We start from the raw sequence: 19128 nt of genomic DNA on the forward strand, positions 1-19128 counted from the left end.
TTACAACTGGCAGTTCCAAAAAAGTGGTTGCATGAAGGGGAATATGTATGAAAAAGTCTTGCATACGGCAGCTGTCATTGTCATTGTTGTGAAATTATTATTAACCATACTAACAATTGTTTAAAAAGGCAGAATAAGCCAGCCCTGTCAAAGACTAGTAAATCACTTAATCTTTTTTTTCTGAACAGACAGTTTGTACATTAATTCTGCTGTTGTCTTTGTCTCATTTGTGACTTGTCCCCTGTGCATATCCATTATCTTGTGAGAAAATTGGTCACAAAAAAGGACTTTTCATTTTTCTTTCAGTGGATGATGGATTCAAGTTTCAAGGCATACTGTATGTACTATATACTATTCTGTTAAGACAAAACTATGTTTAAATTATAATGTTTAAATTATATGTTAAGACATAGCCTTGAGGTTATTTCACAGTGCAAATAAAATATTTATCTATAAAGATATATATATAGAGAGAGATTTGATTCCAAGTGATTATTGCATTGTTTGATGATAAATCCCTTCAGTGGTTTGATCTGGCTTCACCAAGATGCATGAATAAACTCATTCCTAACAGTCACACTTGTGGCTCACATTCTGTCATTCAAAATCATGGCAACACCAACAGCTGAATCTACATCTTTTCCGTACAGTACAGGAAGAGGAAAGACTCTCTCGGCTTCCTGTCTAAGCACCTCGTTTCGGGACAGAGCACTCCCACTGCCTACGATCTGCTTTACCCCAGAATCCAGCAGGGTCCGAGGCGGCAGCATGGCGGCTATGTTCTCCATGATCCCCCGGCACAGTGCCCTGGTCACGTGACCCAGCGAGACATTGGACGCGGAAATGTTGGACACCTGGCCCAGGCTGCTGGTGTCGTGCCTTTCTCCCAGGATGGTTGGCCTCACCCTCAGGTCACTGCTTTCCTGATTCAGAGCAGCTTTGATCAGTTGGGAGTAGATGCTGGTGTCACTGATGTCCGTTCCTGATGATCACAAATAACAATCAGGCCATGCCAAGTAATTTGCATCAAGCTGTCACACTTGGAGCGACTTCATAGGAGCAGTGTCATTTACTTTTACATTTACATATAGACATTAGATGTGCTAGGCAGATGCTCTTAAAAATGAATGACTTACACAGCTTACAAATTCTACATGTTTTGAATTCACACAGCAGGTGTTTACTGAGGCAGTTTGGATTAAGTACTTTGCCCAAGGATACAACAGCAACGGCCTACTGGGGAATCAGACCAATAACCTTTAGGTTAAATGCCCTGCTCCTTACTACCACACTTTACAGCTGTCATCAGGGAGGGAACACGTATTAGACCTTATAAGAGTAAAACATGGGACTTATAACTTATAATATATGGTACCTATAACGACCTGTTACCCAGTTGGTGGTTTTCATCAGAGAATAAGGAGAATTTGACTATAAATCCACCATTGTTCATTCAGATTTACCTAGTTCTTTCATCCAAGAGGTCAGCATTTCCACAAAAGTAGCCACCACGTTGCCCCCATTGAGTGATGCTGCTACAGCCAGGTAGGAGCCATTGAAATACGGGAAGTAGGAGACAGGGGAGTGGGGGTCCGGGGTGGCAGGGGGCTCGAAGCCATCGGGCATTGCAAAAGACAGCTGGGCAGAGGTGCTGATATTCAGGACTGGAAACAGGACAAGGACAAAAACATGAAGAGAAGAAGGTTGTGGTGTGTGCGATCCTTTCATTTTTCATGTGCTTTCCTGAGAAAAAGAAAATGCGAGCATTGACTCCGCCCAAAACCTCTGTGAGCCGCCCACCTGCATCAGTCCTGTCCGTCATGCAGGAGTAGACGGAGCACTGGAAATCTCCCAGCGCCGCTCCCACGGGTGTGTGTGCGGGAATCCCGTGCCATTCAGAGCAGGTCAGCCCTGCACGGCTTCCAGACGGCACTGGCTCAGGGAGCAGATGCACAGGAAAGCCAGCGTCCTTCAGACTGAAGTACATACACACACACAGAGTCAGGCCAAGAGTGAGATAGAGTGAGAGAGAGAGAGAGAGTGAGAGTTTTAGTATACTACCCCAGACACCCTGTTATCCTTGATTTCCTACCCCATGTAGTTTAGGCATGGGGTAGGAAATCAATCAATCAATCATCTTGCTCCCAATCCACTGGGTGCAACTGGTGCTTCGGTACATATTACTGCATGTTTAATGACATTCCCAGTATTCATTATAATGAGCATTCCTACTTTCAAGACACAATACTGATGGTAGAAAATGACTTGCTTACATGTCCAAGTTCCACTGGTTCATGTCAGTGTTGAAGTATCCCCAGCTAGCAGCATTCTGGGCGGTCACAACGCATTTGTCCAAGCCACACAGCATAGCAACCACATAATCATGGATAGTTCCAGCAGTAGTGAAGTCAGCCAGGAACTCAGGCCTACATTAAAGAGACACACTAAGAAGAAGACTCCATCTTGCTTATTTTGACTATGAAAAAATGTACTTAAAATTGATTTGGGCACATAAACACATAAAAAAAGGAGGAACTTCTTTTACAACCAACCTTCTGTCCTATGACATTACTATCGCACATTATTGATGTTACATTCACTATAATTTAGTTATTTTGCTCTTAATGCAAACAGTAACTGCTAAGAATGACTATTCCGCAAAAACCCTGTCACTTCAACGTCTTAAACAAGGTCAGCTGACATACTTATGCTTAGCACATATAACTCCCCTCATATGAGGTCTGCCTGTGTTAAGAGAAGAGACATAGATAGCTGGCCTTACCTGTGTCTGAGGTACCAGAAGATGGTGGCACAGCCAAAGCCAGTGGCCACACTAAGATGAGAGTCGGGCTGTGGCAGTGAGGAGAGGAAGTCACTGCTGCAGCGCCCATCTTGCCAAGTGATCAGCTGACTTGTGTCTTTGCACCACGATGTGTGACCAGCATCCCTTCTCCCCGAACCACAGCCTGATTAACGATATCAAGGGTGAAAGGTTTCACACTCTAATAAACAGTGAAGTATGCTTTGGTCCTCTTTGAAATGGAAGCATTATTACAAATTTACATATTTAATATAGATTTGTGTCGCTCCTATCATCTAACAAATGTACCTAACTTTGCAATAAATTGATACTTCACATCATCTACCACCAAGCTGTAATGTCTACCTGGATAGAGAGCTAAGCACATTTAGCAGTATATTATCTTAAAACTATGGGCAGGACAACATAAGGTTTAAGGTCCAAGGTTTAACGTTTAAACTGACACAATATATCTCTCACAGGGTCCCCCAACACTGCATTAGAGCATTGTAGTCTAGGTCTGCAAGGAAGAGTGCTAACCCTTTAACACATTTTTTTCTAACAGCTTATTTTTCCCTTGGATGTCTATCCATACACTGACCACACCAGTGTCTAGCTTCTGCACTGTTACAGAAAGTAGTAGCAACAAGGTAACTTATATTTTTCTTACAAATTTTTCTTTAAAACAACCAATTATTCAAACATGTTTTTACAGGAAATGCACCTATCATAATGAGACCAAAATGAATCTATACAAGGCTATATGACTCTTATATGCCTTGGGGTGCAAGCCTACATATCTTCATTGACAATAATACTTGGTTTGCTACAGTAGGGTGAGGGGGTTTATGTATTAAAATGTTTCTACCTGTTCTTCCTTTCCAAAACATGACCCCATGCATTTGTCCAGATACCCCAATCTTGATGACGTTTTGGCGTTTGTCTCTGGGTAATGCTTCAATGCATTGATTTAGAGTATCTAATATTCGCTCAGGATTCTGTTCTTTGGCCTGTGAGTGCAGTTGATGAAAACAAAGGAAATCAAATTTCTAATAAATTATATGTGTGGCTTTGTTTTAAAAAAAAAATACTCAGTACGAGGCAATGTCAAAAGACTAACTGAAATAACACCATGCAAGATGCATTCAGTCTGATGAACATCAATAGAGTATTTTGAAGGTGTAAATATCAGGAATTTAGTTTAATGTCCTGCATTTAGATATCTTACTACAACACCTAGTCACTACATTTTCAATGTGTTTGATCAAACTATTTTTTTTCTTCTGTGTGATATTGTTTTCAAGACATTGAAATGATGATCTCTGAAAACTATGCCATACATGTAAAATTGTGCTGCTTGTGTCAGCCCTCGTTGGCAGGGTGTAGCTGTCCGTCACTCTCTTTGATTGAGTCTCAAGCAGAACGACCTTGATCGAAGTTGTCCCCAAGTCCATGCCAAGTACATACTTGTCAGAAACTGACGACAGTGCCATCGTGTCATATATCCAAACCTGTTCGTTTAGGGCATATACAATTTATAAGAACCCACTTTTGATTACAGTGACAGCAAAAAGCATTGTACACAGGAATGACAGCGGAGCATCACTGACAGTAACCATGGTCTGGCAGTGTCGAAAATATTTGGTAACGATAGCTAACGTTAACCATCCTAGATATACTGACAGTAAGCTAACTATATTCGCTACTTTACTTGGTTAAGTAACAGTTTCACAGAACGTAAGCACAGCTGTTTTACCTCGATATATCAATCATCTACTTCAAAAACGCGTTTTTGTCACATTAGCGTTTAAGCATATTAGCCAGCTACATACAGTAATCAACCTGCCAAATTATTTCGCTAGCTAATGATCTTTGCGTTACAATTTCGTATCTGAATTGTTGCATTCATTCACATAATTTAAGTATCACTCACACGATTTTTTTCAGACGCAGAATAAGTCGTTAGTATATAAAATATATCAGTATTTCAAAAAACATTAACCAGTGTGGCTGACTAACAGCTAGCTATATTTGTCTACAAGGGCCACCGTAGTAATGGTCAAAGGTTACTTTAGCTGACAGTGGCAATAGTCCGTGTTTCATCGTATAAATTGTATAGTTTACGTTTACGAAAGGAATAATTGAATATGTAGTTGTTACATGTTCGTATAATTTTGAATTATTTTTTTTCCACGAAATTGGCAATATAGATAATGAAATACCCATGAAGCATTGCGAGACACAATGGCTGAGTTCGTGTGAAGGGTGTTGCAATAGTTTGTGGGAAGATTGCTGACATCGTGAATTTGACTTAGAAACGAGGCACATTGCGTTTCAATTGCACATTATTTGTAAGTATTGTTACAAGTGAATGTTTTAAATAAAATGAGATAGTGCTCTGTTCTATGTTGATTTGGATTATTATGTTAAAGACAAATCATTTACAAGAATCCGACGGTGCAGTGACGCTTTAAACACCAATATTTATTCGTTAGTGAGCTAGCTAGATGTTTCCCCCATGGATTTTTGTTTATTTATTTATTTTTGCATCAGTAGTAGTTGTATCTGTCTTTGTCTTTTACAGTTACTCCGCTTAGAGAAGACATGGCCACACTGGCGGCTAAACGGGAAGGACCACAGTTCATTAGTGAGGTGGCCGTACGGGGCAACGCAGCGGTTTTGGAGTACTGCAGGACATCCGTTTCAGCCCTGTCCGGAGCCACGGCAGGGATTCTGGGGCTGACAGGATTGTACGGCTTCATTTTCTATTTTCTAGCGTCCTTCCTTCTATCGCTGTTGTTAATACTCAAGGCTGGTCGCCGATGGAACAAGTGCTTCAAGTCTAGGCGGCTGCTTTTCACTGGAGGACTTGTGGGAGGCCTATTTACCTACATTCTTTTCTGGACCTTCCTGTATGGCATGGTGCACGTGTACTAGCTGGAGACCTTCAGTGTGCAGCTCGGCGTGTGCCTGATCTGAATTTAAGGACTTCGTTAGACTTCGGGATTTTGTAACCAATTTTAAAACACCATATAACCTAAATGTAGATATAGGATATAGTGCATCAAAAGATTTTGTAAATTATTCTGTATAGATCACCACTATGGAAACCTTACCTTGTTTTCATTTCCTGCCCATTTTGTACTGAAATGATATGTGAAATGCTGCCTGTTGTTTAACATTTAATTATTGTATGAAAGAAGTAAAAGAAAAAAAAAGCCTGGTTATGGGGCAATGTGTGAGAATTCATCCATATTTTGAGAGGGTTAAGCAGTTGGATGTCATCTGCATTATGTACCCTGGGCAGGATGTCAGCTCATTGCCTCTTCAACCTGAATAACCAATGCTTTGTGTAAAGCAGGGAGGAAATGTACCCAATTTCATAGTTTGTACACTGTAATAAACAACCTGTCACCTATGCACAGGACTGCTGTGTTCAGTTTATTTAACCCATTTTATTTCTCAATCTATGACTTATTACCATGATTAACATATTTATTAAATTTTGACAAAAGTGTTTGGAAATCAGGTCACTGAAATTCTCTCTTTGCTAGGCAAATAAGCAAATTGGAGTATATGCATTGTTATGTCAGTCTGGCTGCCTCATTGCAAACTGAAGAATTAAACGGCTCATAGCACACATTGTTTTGGGCATAAAGGCAAAAGCGTTATCTTACAGTGCATTTCCTTTATTGGGAGTGTATTTGCAATCCAATGATTTCCCACCACTGAGGACATGAAGTGTCTGGACTAAGATTTACCACTTAAACTGAAGAGTGGTTATATGTGTTAAAGACATTCAAATGACAGAATTTCAGAGCTCAATACACCAAAGGGCAAATCACATCAGACCTTTCATACTGTTAAAGAACCACCAGAATGCCATTTGTGGTTGTCCTTACAGAGGCTTTAACTACTATTTGAATTTGCAGTCTATGAGGATGAACCACGCAGCAGAACCCTGAAACAGCACACAGATATCCTTCATTTTTAAACAACTGATGGGTATTCGAGAATTGTTTTTAATGAATTACCCACTGGCATCATAGGCCAATCATCTTTGAATCTGTGTTCCATTACCGATATAGAGAAGACCCATGAAGTCACACGATTTTGAACACTGCCTTTCACAAACAAACCCTTGATCTTTGATAAAATCAGCATGGGCTGATGTCAAGATTGCTGGCAATACCCCTCGGTGTTCCCCGGATTACAGATAACAAGATTCATGCTCGCAGGTCCATCACGGACCATCGCCATAAAACAGTGTTTCTCAACCCTACTCTTGGAGGCCCACTGTCCTGCATATCTTCTATCTGTATCTATATCCTTGCTCCAAACACATCTGATTAGTGTGATTAACATGCTCTCGATTAAATCAGGTGTGCTCAGCTAATCAAAAGCGGCACTGATGAGTTCAGTCAGGTAGGTGGAGCAGGGAAAGATGGAAAATGTGCAGAGCAGGGGGCCTCCAGGAGTAGGGTTGAGAAACACTGCCATAAAACAATCTCAAAACACTGCCATAAAACAATCTCGTGAAAAATGGACATGAGAAGCTTGAGGACAAATGTCGACTCTCGCTCTGCTTCTCATTCAGAAAACAACAAGAGGACAGAACTGGAATTATTTGTTTTTGTACCTTTGTGGATCTCATTTTGCAGTACACAGTCCACAGTGTCTTTTGTTTCCGTGTAATCAAGGGGAGCTGCGGGCATGTAACACCATTCTGTCTCCAGCGGTGTGCAGGGCCCTGTCCTCGTCCCTTCCTTGTCCCTCACAGTGCGTATCACCCTCCAATGGCACCAGAAAATCGGTGTCATCTGTTTAGTGATCCGAGTGCCTGCGCTCCACTTCCCGTCTCAGAACTCTGCCTTGCTCCCTGACGGTGGAAGTGCAGCTCATTTAGCCCCTTGTTGGTTTTCTGGAGACAGGTCAGTGAGTTGCCGTTGCTCTGTGACCTGTTTGCTGAGTGTTTTGTCCACCCTCAGCGGTTTGGCCCTCATTCTCTTATCATTCCTGTAGGCAGAACAATATTTTGTTTGATTGAATAAAAAAAACCACAATAATTATAATTTTAATTTATGCAAAAACATATGATTTGTCCGCACTAGTAAAAATTATAATGAAGGGCATGTCAACAAGCGTGTTGTAGATATTTTTGCACCAGAATGATTGCCATATATCAAATGTATTTGAGACAAAGTATTGTGATTAGCCAGTTAGACTGGGAAGGCCAGGCTGGTCAGATACCAAGAGCCTGAATTTCAGCATATGTCTTGGATAAGGCCCTCAATTATCTCTAACAAATGAAATGGTACTGTGATAATTAAGGCCATCTAAAATATGACCCCCCCCTTAAACACAGTGGCCCCCTCACTCCACGGAGACATTGGTTGCTAATTGGTCCAGAGTGGCCCCTACTGTTCCGCTAACAACATTCCTACATAGAAGTATGACAGCATTTCCCTTTTCACCTGGATGAGTTTTTACTTTCTTAGGGCAACCCTTCTGGTCTTTTTGCCATAGGAAAAGAAAGTATAAAATAAAATATAAATACCATCTGAAAGGTTCATACTTGGCAGACTCAAATTTCTTCTCTCTGTAGAATGTGCTCTTCTTCATCATATAAAGCAGCACCATGTCACAGATGAACACTCCCTAAAACAACATCAAGCTTGGCTTTGAGAAAAAAACATAACTGTTTCACTATGAATTTGTGTTACATTTCATATGTACGGTGCTCAATGTATATAGATATATGTTGTTCTTATTCTCTTTCTTTAATTTATGCACATGTTGGTACACGTTGTTTCTTGTGCACCACCCAAAGATCAAACAAATTCTGCTGTGCATCACAGTGCCATTTCACAATGCCACACATGCCCAGACACAGCAAGCATAATACTGCAGTGTCCTCTGTTGGCCAAACTTTGTAACAGCTATTTATGCTCTAGCCTTCTGTTACTTCTTTGTGGCACTATCTCATACAGCTTAATATGAAACGCGATTTTCATATAGACTTGCAGGACATAGCAATTTAACACAATTTATCATGTGTTCATACTTACAGCACCCATTAAAGCAAGGCCCGAGCCAATATTTACAATGGTGGGAATAATATTAAACTTTCCAGCCTGAAAAAGAACCAAACAATAAGACAGGAAACATTTTACATAGCTTTTGGAACACAACAGGGGTGTAAGAATGTCAACGTGAATAAGGTCACACTAAAATTGTTTTTGCACCTTTCCAGACACCATGATGTCAAACCGAATTCCATACACCTTCGTTAGTGTTCGATAAGTCTTCCCTGCCGCATCTTTGTAATATCGAGCATATCTGGGGAAACAGTGATTAAAATTTAATACACATCCAGTAATAACCATCATATAAACCGTCCATGAAAAAAAAACAAACTCAAACTCTGAAGAGTTTTTTCCTGAGATCTTAAATCCAATCTAAACTTTGATCCCCTAGGCTATGGCCAACTTATCCATTTTACACTGAAGATGGGCTTTCTCTGGCAGTAATAAAACAGATTCAGACAATGAGCCAACAGCAGGGGCAGCAGTGCATTATTGTGAGGTGTATGAATGCTATTTCTTCCATGACAGAGTAGGAAGGCTTGAAAATTGATGTAACCATTTTCTATGCATTAGCACCTGGAGGGCAAAAACAGTGTGGGATGAATTCAAATCTTCAGCCCCACTGGGCTTAAATTTAACCAAACAAATATCTATCTGGAAACAGAACAGCTTTTCTGTACAAGAATGCTGTCTAACAGGAGTATTATGCACTCTGAATATCCTTATTTTGACAAAGACAGCCCGCTGAGACTTTGGATGTTGTAGGACTGCAATTTCTATTTCCGCTACTGGAAAAAAAATCTTTAGTGAAAGAATGAATTAATACACATTAATAGGTCTTCCATATTATACATAAAAACTTCCATCAAACTGTTCCAACTCTGTCTCTGATGACATACTTCCCATTCACCACACCTGTCAGACTTTAGCCTTCCATGCCCTCCATGCAATGGTTACTTATTTTCACCATTCATAATCATATTGTACCATCTGTGACCCCAGATGGGAAACGTCCACACAAGGTCTGTACCATACATAGGTACCCATGTGGGTGATGTACCTGAAGTTATACCCAGATGTGATGGAATTGTTTGCATTCACATCCAGCCGAGTGAAGCTGTAGTGGGGGTTGCACTTGGAATAGTCCTTGTCCAGGTCACAGTTCCACTGTATCAGAACTCCAACTGACCCGCCCTGAATGAGACACAATCAGCAGCTTCTGAATGACAAGGACGCGTGACATTTATGGCCCATTAAATACAGTGATAACACCAGAGGTAACACCTGATGATCTTAGTTGTTCATCAGGATTTACTACATACAAATATGAAACCTTCAAACATGTAGACAAGAGGTAACTGGCAAACCAAATGAAGGCACTGTAATTACCCAGACATGTGAACCAGACATGTGAACCTTTATTTTGTCGGGTAATTTAAATACAGTTTTCATATGAACTAGCCAGAACACCTTGGAAAATGAGTAACACTGACAGAACTAAATATGCCCTGTACTGTACACAGCTTAAGCAGCTAACACCATGAATGCTTCACGTAGCTTTACTCACATAACCGGAAAATCTGCCCCCATTCTCTGGAGATCTTAAGGACAGAATGAGAAAGTCACTGATTAGCTGATAAGATGAGCCGTGAGTGCTGCTATTCTGAATACTTGCCATCGAAGCCATGTCCTGAAAGCTGTGGCCAGTCCAGCTGACGAGGTCACCCAAACGGAAGATAGGGCAGTAGGGGTGCAAGGTCTCGTTATATGTGCACCCTTTTAAATAGGTGTCATTGCTTGTATCCAGGACATTCGACCTGTGGGCATAGATAGGAGGACAACATGTCTCTCTGTGTTGTCTTGATACCCAGGCACAAAATGCTCTTCTCCTCTGTTGTTTTGTATCATTTACATGATCTATCACACTATTACATTACATTATGTTATTTTTTTTACAATTTACTATTACTTACTCTGTATGATTTACATAAAGGTCACAAGGGCAAGCTTAATGGCTCATAGTACTTGGTACCTCCAGCCAATCACCTTCCCTGGGCTAAATTAACCAGGGTTTCAAAGAGAAAGCCTAGCATTTTATGGCCAGGACAGAGGGTAATGTGTTTCCAGTGCAGTGTGGGTGTAGAAAGGCTGGGTGATCAACAGAGCGAGTCTGTGACAACAGCTACACTGAAATGTGAGAACGCTACAGTCCTCTATTGTGACACCTGCCAAGAGCAGAGTCAGTTGTCAGGGGGAGTTCAGATAACAAGAAACTGTCTCTGCAAAACACATCAGGCCTGGCACAAACAAGAGACTCTTCATTCTGACATGGCTCTCTGTAACCCCCCCCCCCCCCCCCAAAACACACGCACACAATCAAGTGTCATTGTGTTTCTAGAAGTCTCTGCTTCCAGTCTCTGCTGACGTGTACAAGCGCCACTTACTTTGAAAACTGAAATTTAGGAAATCTGATGAAGTTCTTTATGTAGACTGTGAAGTTTTCTGCTTTTTGTAACACTGCTTCTCTGTAAGGAATACAGAAAGTAGCTGTTTAATAATACTAATAAAATAAACAAATACATTAATAACCAATATTTTATCAGTTCTACAATATTCCTGAACACAATGCCAAAAGCTTTAATTCCTCCTAAGTTCCCCGTGTATGACCTCTAAACCTTTAGTTTGATTATCATCTATCTTTATTCATCTTGATCCCAAACACCTTCTACAGCCTTCAGAAATACCCCTGGGTATACCTTTACCCATTGTTGGAAGCCACTGATGTAATGTTATAATAATCATTTTAGTGGCTATCCAAGAAGATATTTTCAATATTTAATATTGAAAGTCAGACTTAAACCTCATAATAGACAGATAGTGAAATAGTGGAATAAAAAGTGTTCTCACTGTGGTTTGTGGTTTTTCTCAATGGGGCACCAGCCAAATATCTCACAGGTACCTGTAGAGTTCAAGCATCGGCCACTCTTTATTCCTAAAGGGGACAGCAGGGGACACACTTTACATTGTTGCATCCCTTTTAAAACATGTGCGATACATCACTCAGAGATCATTTTCATTCCTATCTAAAACTTCCTTTCGACATCATAGGTCACATGTAAATCCTTTTGATGTAGTTTCCATGGTAATTTCATTACTAATGTGTCAAGAAAAACTTATCTTCATTGTTTTCAATTGCTTTTTCAGTTTTATCTCTCACAGGCCTTGTTTTTCCCACTCAGGTCCTATGTAATCTTTGTTTTATTTCAGTCCAAAGTGCAAGAAGTCACATTATTACCTACCCCTAGGGGCATAAGCTAGATGTGTGTTTACTGAGGACAAAGGTGGCACTTTATGCACAAGCACTTCCTCATACAGTGCACCTGTCTTAGAGAGGTTTGAAATGAATGAAGCCGATCTTTGAAATGTACTGTTTCAGAACTGTGATTGAACAACCTGGTGATGGTTTTGTTTGAAGGTGGCATATAGTGGCACGTTAACCAAATATATCCCAATGACTATAATTCAGTTAACAAACTCCACCCGCTCTAACCATCAACCAACAGAAATGTCACACTATTAATCCCCTGTTAGACACCTATTCTTTGACCTTGGGGACACAAGTTAGCAATGAGTAATGTGGTCCATACCATGTCCAGCTATGACTGTTTCCCCTTCTGTACAATCGGCATCCTCCCTACAGTGACCATCAGGTACCTTGATGCTCTGGAAGAAAGACCGTTACACATGCATGCATCAAACCTGACCAGCTGGCTGAGTGGGCTGCAAGTAAGCACACATTCAACATCTTGGAGAGGTAAAGTCCTTACAGCAGGCTGTGATAAAATATCAAAAATAAAATGGTTTACATGCTGCATCTATTATCGTTACACTTGAACCTGGCATCTCTTTATAACCATCTCAGTTTGCAACAACAACTGTCTCACAGACAATACAACATATGTCTGGTTTATTCTTGAGTCTGGAAATGGTCATCTTACTATGGGACATATAACAGTTTTTAATTGCACCCCTTGCCCATAAATTTGAATAAACTGAAAAATTGCCTCTTGGGCTATGTGACATTCTACACGTCCCACAAAACCGAAATCACTGTGCAAAAGTGTCAGGAGAACGAAAGTGTTTACTTATCAGTCAGAAGCAGACTTTGACATGAGAGGGAAATGGGGGGAACTGAGCCAGCAAACCATTATGTACCATGTGTGTAGTTAAGTGCACTCTTGCCATGGTGGAGGAAGCTGGCACTCCCAAAGAAAATGCAATAGCCCTGACACAGGAAATCACACCAAACCACTGATGACCACTGATGACTATGTGCATTTACTCTGTGCTAAATGGGATGGCAGTCCTGAGCTGCTGAACTACAGCCACATTAAGGTTCTCTGCCTTGGCTCTCTCTCCTCATCAGATTAACCTTGTGTTAAATCAGCAGATCTAACTACTGCATTATGCACTGACTCAGGCATTTGTTCTTTCCCTATGTGATTGGACCAGTGTACAGATACCTTAGACGCAAGTCTCACAGTGAACCTCTCACCTCAGCACAGTGGCCTAGCCTCTGGTTTGGTGTCTCTATGAAATTTGTAACAATGAAGAAAACTCTCTCCCCCTGAGGAAAAAAGACATTTTGTTGAGCTTAAATTCATTGTGATGAACAAAAACGATGTTTCTCCTGTCTGCACAAGTCTGCACATTTAAGATTGCCAATTCATACAAATCAAGCCCTACTGCTCCTTTTGAAATGAAAATGTTGCTAATATGAATAAAATATTCTTCTCTAATGATCTAAAATCTGGTTCATGGTGACAACATAGGGCTCAAGACATACTGATCCAGAGCAAACATACAGTTTAATCAGATGATTCATTATGAAGTTAAGACCTGACATAAATTTCTGTGTTTAAAATCTGTTTTCTCCAAGGCAACTCAGAAGAAATGCAGCCTTATCTAGATACACCTTGACACAATATTACAGACAAGCAGTAACATTTTTAAGGGGCAAATCTATTGTTAATTACCAAAGACTGATTTTAATTGAAAAGGCTTTTATTGCACAAAATTTGTTTCTATTGATTCCCTGCCAACATGTTTCCAGGCATCCGGGAAGAGCAGCAAACAAAAATCAAATCAGGAAAAAACACTTCCTCCACAAGCATATCAATATTATTAGTTTGGGTCATTTCTGAGTTCGTGAATTTCACAGTGGCTGAGGGCATGCCACAAGAGTCATCCTGCTACACTGCAAATTCCCTTACCTAGACAGCTACAAATTACCATAGGACTACCGCGGTGCAAACTAAAAACCTCTGCACTGTAAACACGCACCTTGATAATGATGGACATACGAATGGGGGTGTGACCTGTTCCTGTGGTATAAAACATCTAATGATGGTCATCTCAAGTTTTAAACACAAAAAATTAATTTTGGATCAAGTCAGTTTTAGCTGTGTTCTGTGACACTGCAAAAGAAGTATAGTATGTAACATGAGCGCATGGTAGTCTGAAACAACAAATTCTGGCTTTGATCTTGATATCTATGTACCTTCTGAATTTACATTCAAGTACTGACACTGGTTAAGGTGTCTGAAGATTTTAGTCATGAAAGCATGATATTGCTTTGTGCACCATCTTAAAAATGTTTTAAAACTCTAAACTCCAACACTTCTGCATTTTCCACATACGCTCTTTACCAGCCTTAAAAAATGGTCACCTGCAACTCACCTGTGGGGGGATAGCATAATCTTCCGGCCCCCACAAATGGAGCCCACTGTCTGTGGTGTTGGTGAGAGCCACCCCCTTCAGTTTAGTGATCACAGAGCTCTGAATGGACTCTTCTCTTTCCTGATATCCTTTCTTCATCACAAAGACCCACCTATGTAGAGGCCAAACAGAGAGGAAAACTACTGTGGATCGACTAAGACACAACCATCCAGGGAAGGAGTTTTGTTTTTTCCTTACTTTACACAAGAAGCTTTAGCAGCTATCTATAGTAGCTTTGTGAGACACAGGTACTACTCTGACAAGAGTCAATGTTTGGATTATTCCTGGGGCAGTTTAAACATAATGGCAAGTGAGGTAGCAGCAGTTTCTGCGCTCTAATTCCTGGTGATGAAAGGTCTAATGATGCCGACATTTTAATTGCCCCATGAAGTTGATATCAGATGTTGTACAACTGTAGATTAGTGAGATGAATGAAAGACTAAATAACCTCAAGGAAGTATGCAGCTGTAAGCTAACCCCAGTGGTGACTGGCATTAAGGACCCTTGGGAAAGCTTCCAAATCCAATGCCACGGTTACAGAGAATTCCTTTCTAAGCGCATTTCAAAAATAATTTTTTTTTAACTTCAGAATTTCCAATGGTGAACTTGGAAATCATGGAACATGACCAGTAATGAGGATTAATATCTGGCACTTTGGATTGATATCTGGCACTTTGGAATCAGAACACCTCTTCAGTCTCTTCCACTCTAAAGATTATAAACACAATATCGTCATCTACTGCATATTGGAGGGAATATCTCAAATAAAACTAGGAATGCCATTATGTGTACTTTGTATATGTACATATTATACAGACATTTCAAGATCACAACAATATATTTATATATATATATATAAATATATAATTACCAGCTGTTACCACTAGCTGTGACATGTTCATGCAGCTCCCCTCATCTCCTTGGAGAATTCAACATTTTACTTTCAGGGAGCTGTGGGGCAAGTCCTTGTAAGTTTATGAAATATTTTTTGCAGGTGAAAGTACAGCATTTTCTCTGTACTTGAAGGATTCTCATGCAGGAGTCTGCATGTAGTCTTTCAATAGAGTGTTTGTCCCATTTCCCCAAATCTTGACGTATATATTGCCACACATCACAATTTGTTTAATAACTTCAATAATATACTAATATAATAAACTATAATAATTATTTTGAGCCATATCATAGTTGGTCCACCTATTTGGTATGGTCTCTTAATGGTATGAAACATCCTATGAAACATCTCATTCTGTTTGATCACTGACAGGTAAAAATTTCCTATTGACCTGAACTTTGACCCTGTGTAAAAGTGACAACTGGATGTTTTCTGGAAGCATTATTTCAGTCTTTTTCTACCGGGAGTATTGGCCAACAAAGCCACATTCTTCTGAAGCCCCTGTTTAGTGGGTGACAACAGAACCAGATCATATGCATTTTTTTTTATTTAATTGTCATGTAAAGTGGTGGCTGCAGACTGTGCCTACATTGTAGCCTTTTAATTAATGTAAATAATAAATTTTAATATAAATATATTTCCAATCCTAATTGCACGTTTAGTTCCTGTATACATCATAGACTGCCCTGTGCTCCACTTCCACTTGTATTATTGTTATGTATTTAGTGGAAATTTTCCCGGGAAATTGTTTGATAGTAATTATTATTACACGCGAACGAAATGTTAAAACATATGTCTACTGAATTTGAATTTGTATTGATATTTTATGGTGAGCTCAATGAGTCTTTCTTTTCATGTTATCCATTGATTCAATAGCTACTTAACATGCGTTCCCGGAAAATACATGAATGAAAAGACGTACGATTCATGCTGATACGGTCTCCTGTGGGCCACAGACTGACACCCTGAGTTCTAAAATATTACAGAAGAGCTAGACATCTAAATATAACATTACACCCATAATCCTATGACCTCCACTACAGTACGACAATTCTGGAAAATCTGCCAACAACCAGCTGTCATCCAAAATACCACTCTTTTTCGAAGGCCCATCGTGAAATTTTAGCACAGAAATGAATGAATATTATTCTTGCTGTCAACACAAATTGGCAACCTCGCGAGAAACACAATACCAGTTTTAATCAAACTACTTTATAACAGAATTACAGCTACTAGCTGATAACATATTTTGGGTTCTGAAACCCGGTAATGCAGACCAACACACAGTATTTATAAGTCGAAGACATAGAATATAATCCTTACCCAACAATGTACACAAGAACAGCCAGCTGGAAGCATCTGAACAGCACGCCGACTTTCTTATTTTTTGCGATAACATATTTCTCTGTTTTGTAATCGAAAACCGAGAGGAAAAAGTTCTTCCAGGTATTCTGAGCCATTCCCTCCCCCGACCTGCAGCACACGGCGACGTGCCGGAGACTACACTGAAGCCGGGTGGGTGATAGCCGTTCACCGGTAGGAGTAACTAATACAGTTAAAGCTACAGCAGCTATGGAAACAGGAGAGTTTTAGTTTCTAGTTTTACTTTGTAGTCAATATTCAAATTCAGGTAGTACCACTCGGTCATTATTATTCACTTCAGTGCGCCTCCTAGGTTATAAACTGTTACAGCATAGTTGCTAACCTCTGGTCGGTTTCTTAGGGTATTTACCACGGACAGGTTGTATTGTCGTTAGGGCTTGATGAAAAGTCAACTTTGAGTACTAAAACAAGAAAACGCTTATCCAAGGCACATTTGCACATAATACAAATGATGTAGCCCTGCAGATTTGGCTGCATAATAATGAACAGAGTGTGCTAAAAGCATGTCACTCAGTAAAGGAAATGGAACCGTGCAGGTTGTGAAATGAAGGAACGCTCGAGCACCAAGGGAAATGCAATCTGTTACAGACAAAAATGGCAGGTAACCAGTAACATTTAATCTTCGTTGTGATTGGCAGCATTACAAAGTGTGTTCTATCTTAAGTATACATTGAAACTCAACATGAAAAATCATCATTAATGTTAACCACTTTGGTTGGGCTTTGGTTATATATCAACAGCTCACTGTTGATGTTCCCACCTCTTCATATTGGCTGTGTCTTCAGCAACAGAGGCTAAAAATAAGCCTTGGACACCTGAGCCTGCCAGGCGGATCTTATTGCTAACTGTGAGGGGGAGAGCGTGCCCCTGTTGAACAGCTGTTCAGACTGACAGCTCACAGCACTAAAATCTCCGCCCAGTAACAGGCCAAGAGAGGTGAACCATGGTAAACATGTCTGGGTTTTCCAGTTGCTTCCACTCCATGAGGAAGCTTTCTTCAGCCTTTACCATGTTTTTGGTAATAGCAAACTTTAATTATGTAAAACCCAGTTGTAATAAAACACAGGGTATGTACAGCAATCTATGACAAACTCCTTGAAAATGGTTGTATCAACATGACTTGTTAGCCTGTACAGCAAAAGAAAAACAACTATCAAAATGAGTTGATGATACATTTTATATATACACATACATACAAAATAATATATGCACACACACAAAGGTTTTCTGGTCAAAAGTCATACTGTTCGATATTGACAAATTGGTCTCTAGCACCCTTTGGGAGACAAGGTTCTAGCACTATCATTTATTCATAGGTACACATTCTGTTTTTATCATGGTGCCTTAGCCTGCTTTTAATCACAAGTTTCTCTGAAAAAATGGTTGCTTACCGTTAATAAGTGACCTTCTTTTTGACCTCCATTTCAAATATGCTTTTTCACAGGCTTCTCCATCTCTCTTCAGTTTGCTTTGAACTTTGTGATATCATACCACCCCCCACATTTTTAGCTGCAGTGGCACATTTATTAGTATCTTATTATTATTCATCCGAGGATTCTTTATCAGGTCACAAACCAACTGATTTGGTTTATATCAATGCCACCCACTGTACTGGAGTGTGGAGTAGATGAAGACCAGAGTTCAAATTCTATAACCCAACCTTGCCATTTGCAAAATTGCAGTATTAATTTATAAATTTCCTATAAACCCATGTTTGTACCCAGTCCCCAGCTAACTGACACATATGTAATGCTTAAGTTAGCGCGACCTGAGAGAGAATCTCTGGAAGCCATTATTGTACAACAACCAACAGCAAGGAATAAATGTTACTGACAATAGGACCACTGATCACCTAGTATTGGACAGCAGATGAGAGTTTGTTAAATGTACGTTAAATATAAGGTATAACCTGTATCCTGTACACAAATATGATTTTGGATGACAGTTTAGAAAATCTAAAGTATCCACATCATTACTGCCCTTAACTACTGTGAATAATAATCTCTAAAGATAAAAAATAATCATATAAACAAGCTTTTTTACTTTTGATTTTTTATGATATCCCAGCAATTTTAAATTAATAATGTATTGCAACTTTTATTGAGCTCAGAATGCTTTAGATTGGGATGAGGGTCAGCCTAAAGGTATATAATGGTTTACATTCATATATTAAGGAAGAGGCTTACTTT

The 19128-nt window shown here is 39.8% G+C and overlaps 3 protein-coding genes across 4 annotated transcripts; 1 reads left to right on the plus strand and 2 right to left on the minus strand.

Moving 5' to 3' along the window:
* Window positions 1-587: 587 nt before the first annotated feature.
* shpk (sedoheptulokinase) lies at window positions 588-4805 on the minus strand. The gene is made up of 8 exons (XM_036525718.1): window positions 4734-4805; window positions 4141-4311; window positions 3669-3810; window positions 2783-2966; window positions 2274-2426; window positions 1801-1976; window positions 1464-1664; window positions 588-982 (listed from the first exon to the last, which is right to left on the minus strand). The coding sequence occupies exons 2-8, from the start codon at window positions 4291-4293 to the stop codon at window positions 588-590; spliced, it is 1404 nt and encodes a 467-aa protein (XP_036381611.1). The 5' UTR covers window positions 4294-4311; window positions 4734-4805.
* A 236-nt stretch (window positions 4806-5041) lies between these two features.
* On the plus strand, window positions 5042-6214 carry emc6 (ER membrane protein complex subunit 6). Its single transcript, XM_036525564.1, has 2 exons — window positions 5042-5151; window positions 5385-6214. The coding sequence occupies exon 2, from the start codon at window positions 5405-5407 to the stop codon at window positions 5735-5737; it is 333 nt and encodes a 110-aa protein (XP_036381457.1). The 5' UTR covers window positions 5042-5151; window positions 5385-5404; the 3' UTR covers window positions 5738-6214.
* A 1023-nt stretch (window positions 6215-7237) lies between these two features.
* Window positions 7238-17409, minus strand: p2rx5 (purinergic receptor P2X, ligand-gated ion channel, 5). Of its 2 annotated transcripts, none has more exons than XM_036524378.1 (12): window positions 16880-17409; window positions 14626-14776; window positions 13442-13513; window positions 12534-12609; window positions 11794-11878; window positions 11331-11411; window positions 10562-10703; window positions 9947-10080; window positions 9046-9139; window positions 8869-8934; window positions 8376-8458; window positions 7238-7816 (listed from the first exon to the last, which is right to left on the minus strand). In XM_036524378.1, exons 1-12 carry the CDS (start codon window positions 17014-17016, stop codon window positions 7699-7701), a joined length of 1239 nt encoding a protein of 412 aa, XP_036380271.1. In that variant the 5' UTR covers window positions 17017-17409; the 3' UTR covers window positions 7238-7698. The 2 variants fall into 2 exon arrangements, with proteins under 2 accessions (XP_036380271.1, XP_036380270.1); XM_036524377.1 differs by having other exon boundaries at window positions 8358-8458.
* Window positions 17410-19128: the final 1719 nt, after the last annotated feature.

Source organism: Megalops cyprinoides, chromosome 3 (assembly GCF_013368585.1).
Source record: "Megalops cyprinoides isolate fMegCyp1 chromosome 3, fMegCyp1.pri, whole genome shotgun sequence".
Taxonomy (NCBI): Eukaryota; Metazoa; Chordata; class Actinopteri; order Elopiformes; family Megalopidae; genus Megalops; species Megalops cyprinoides.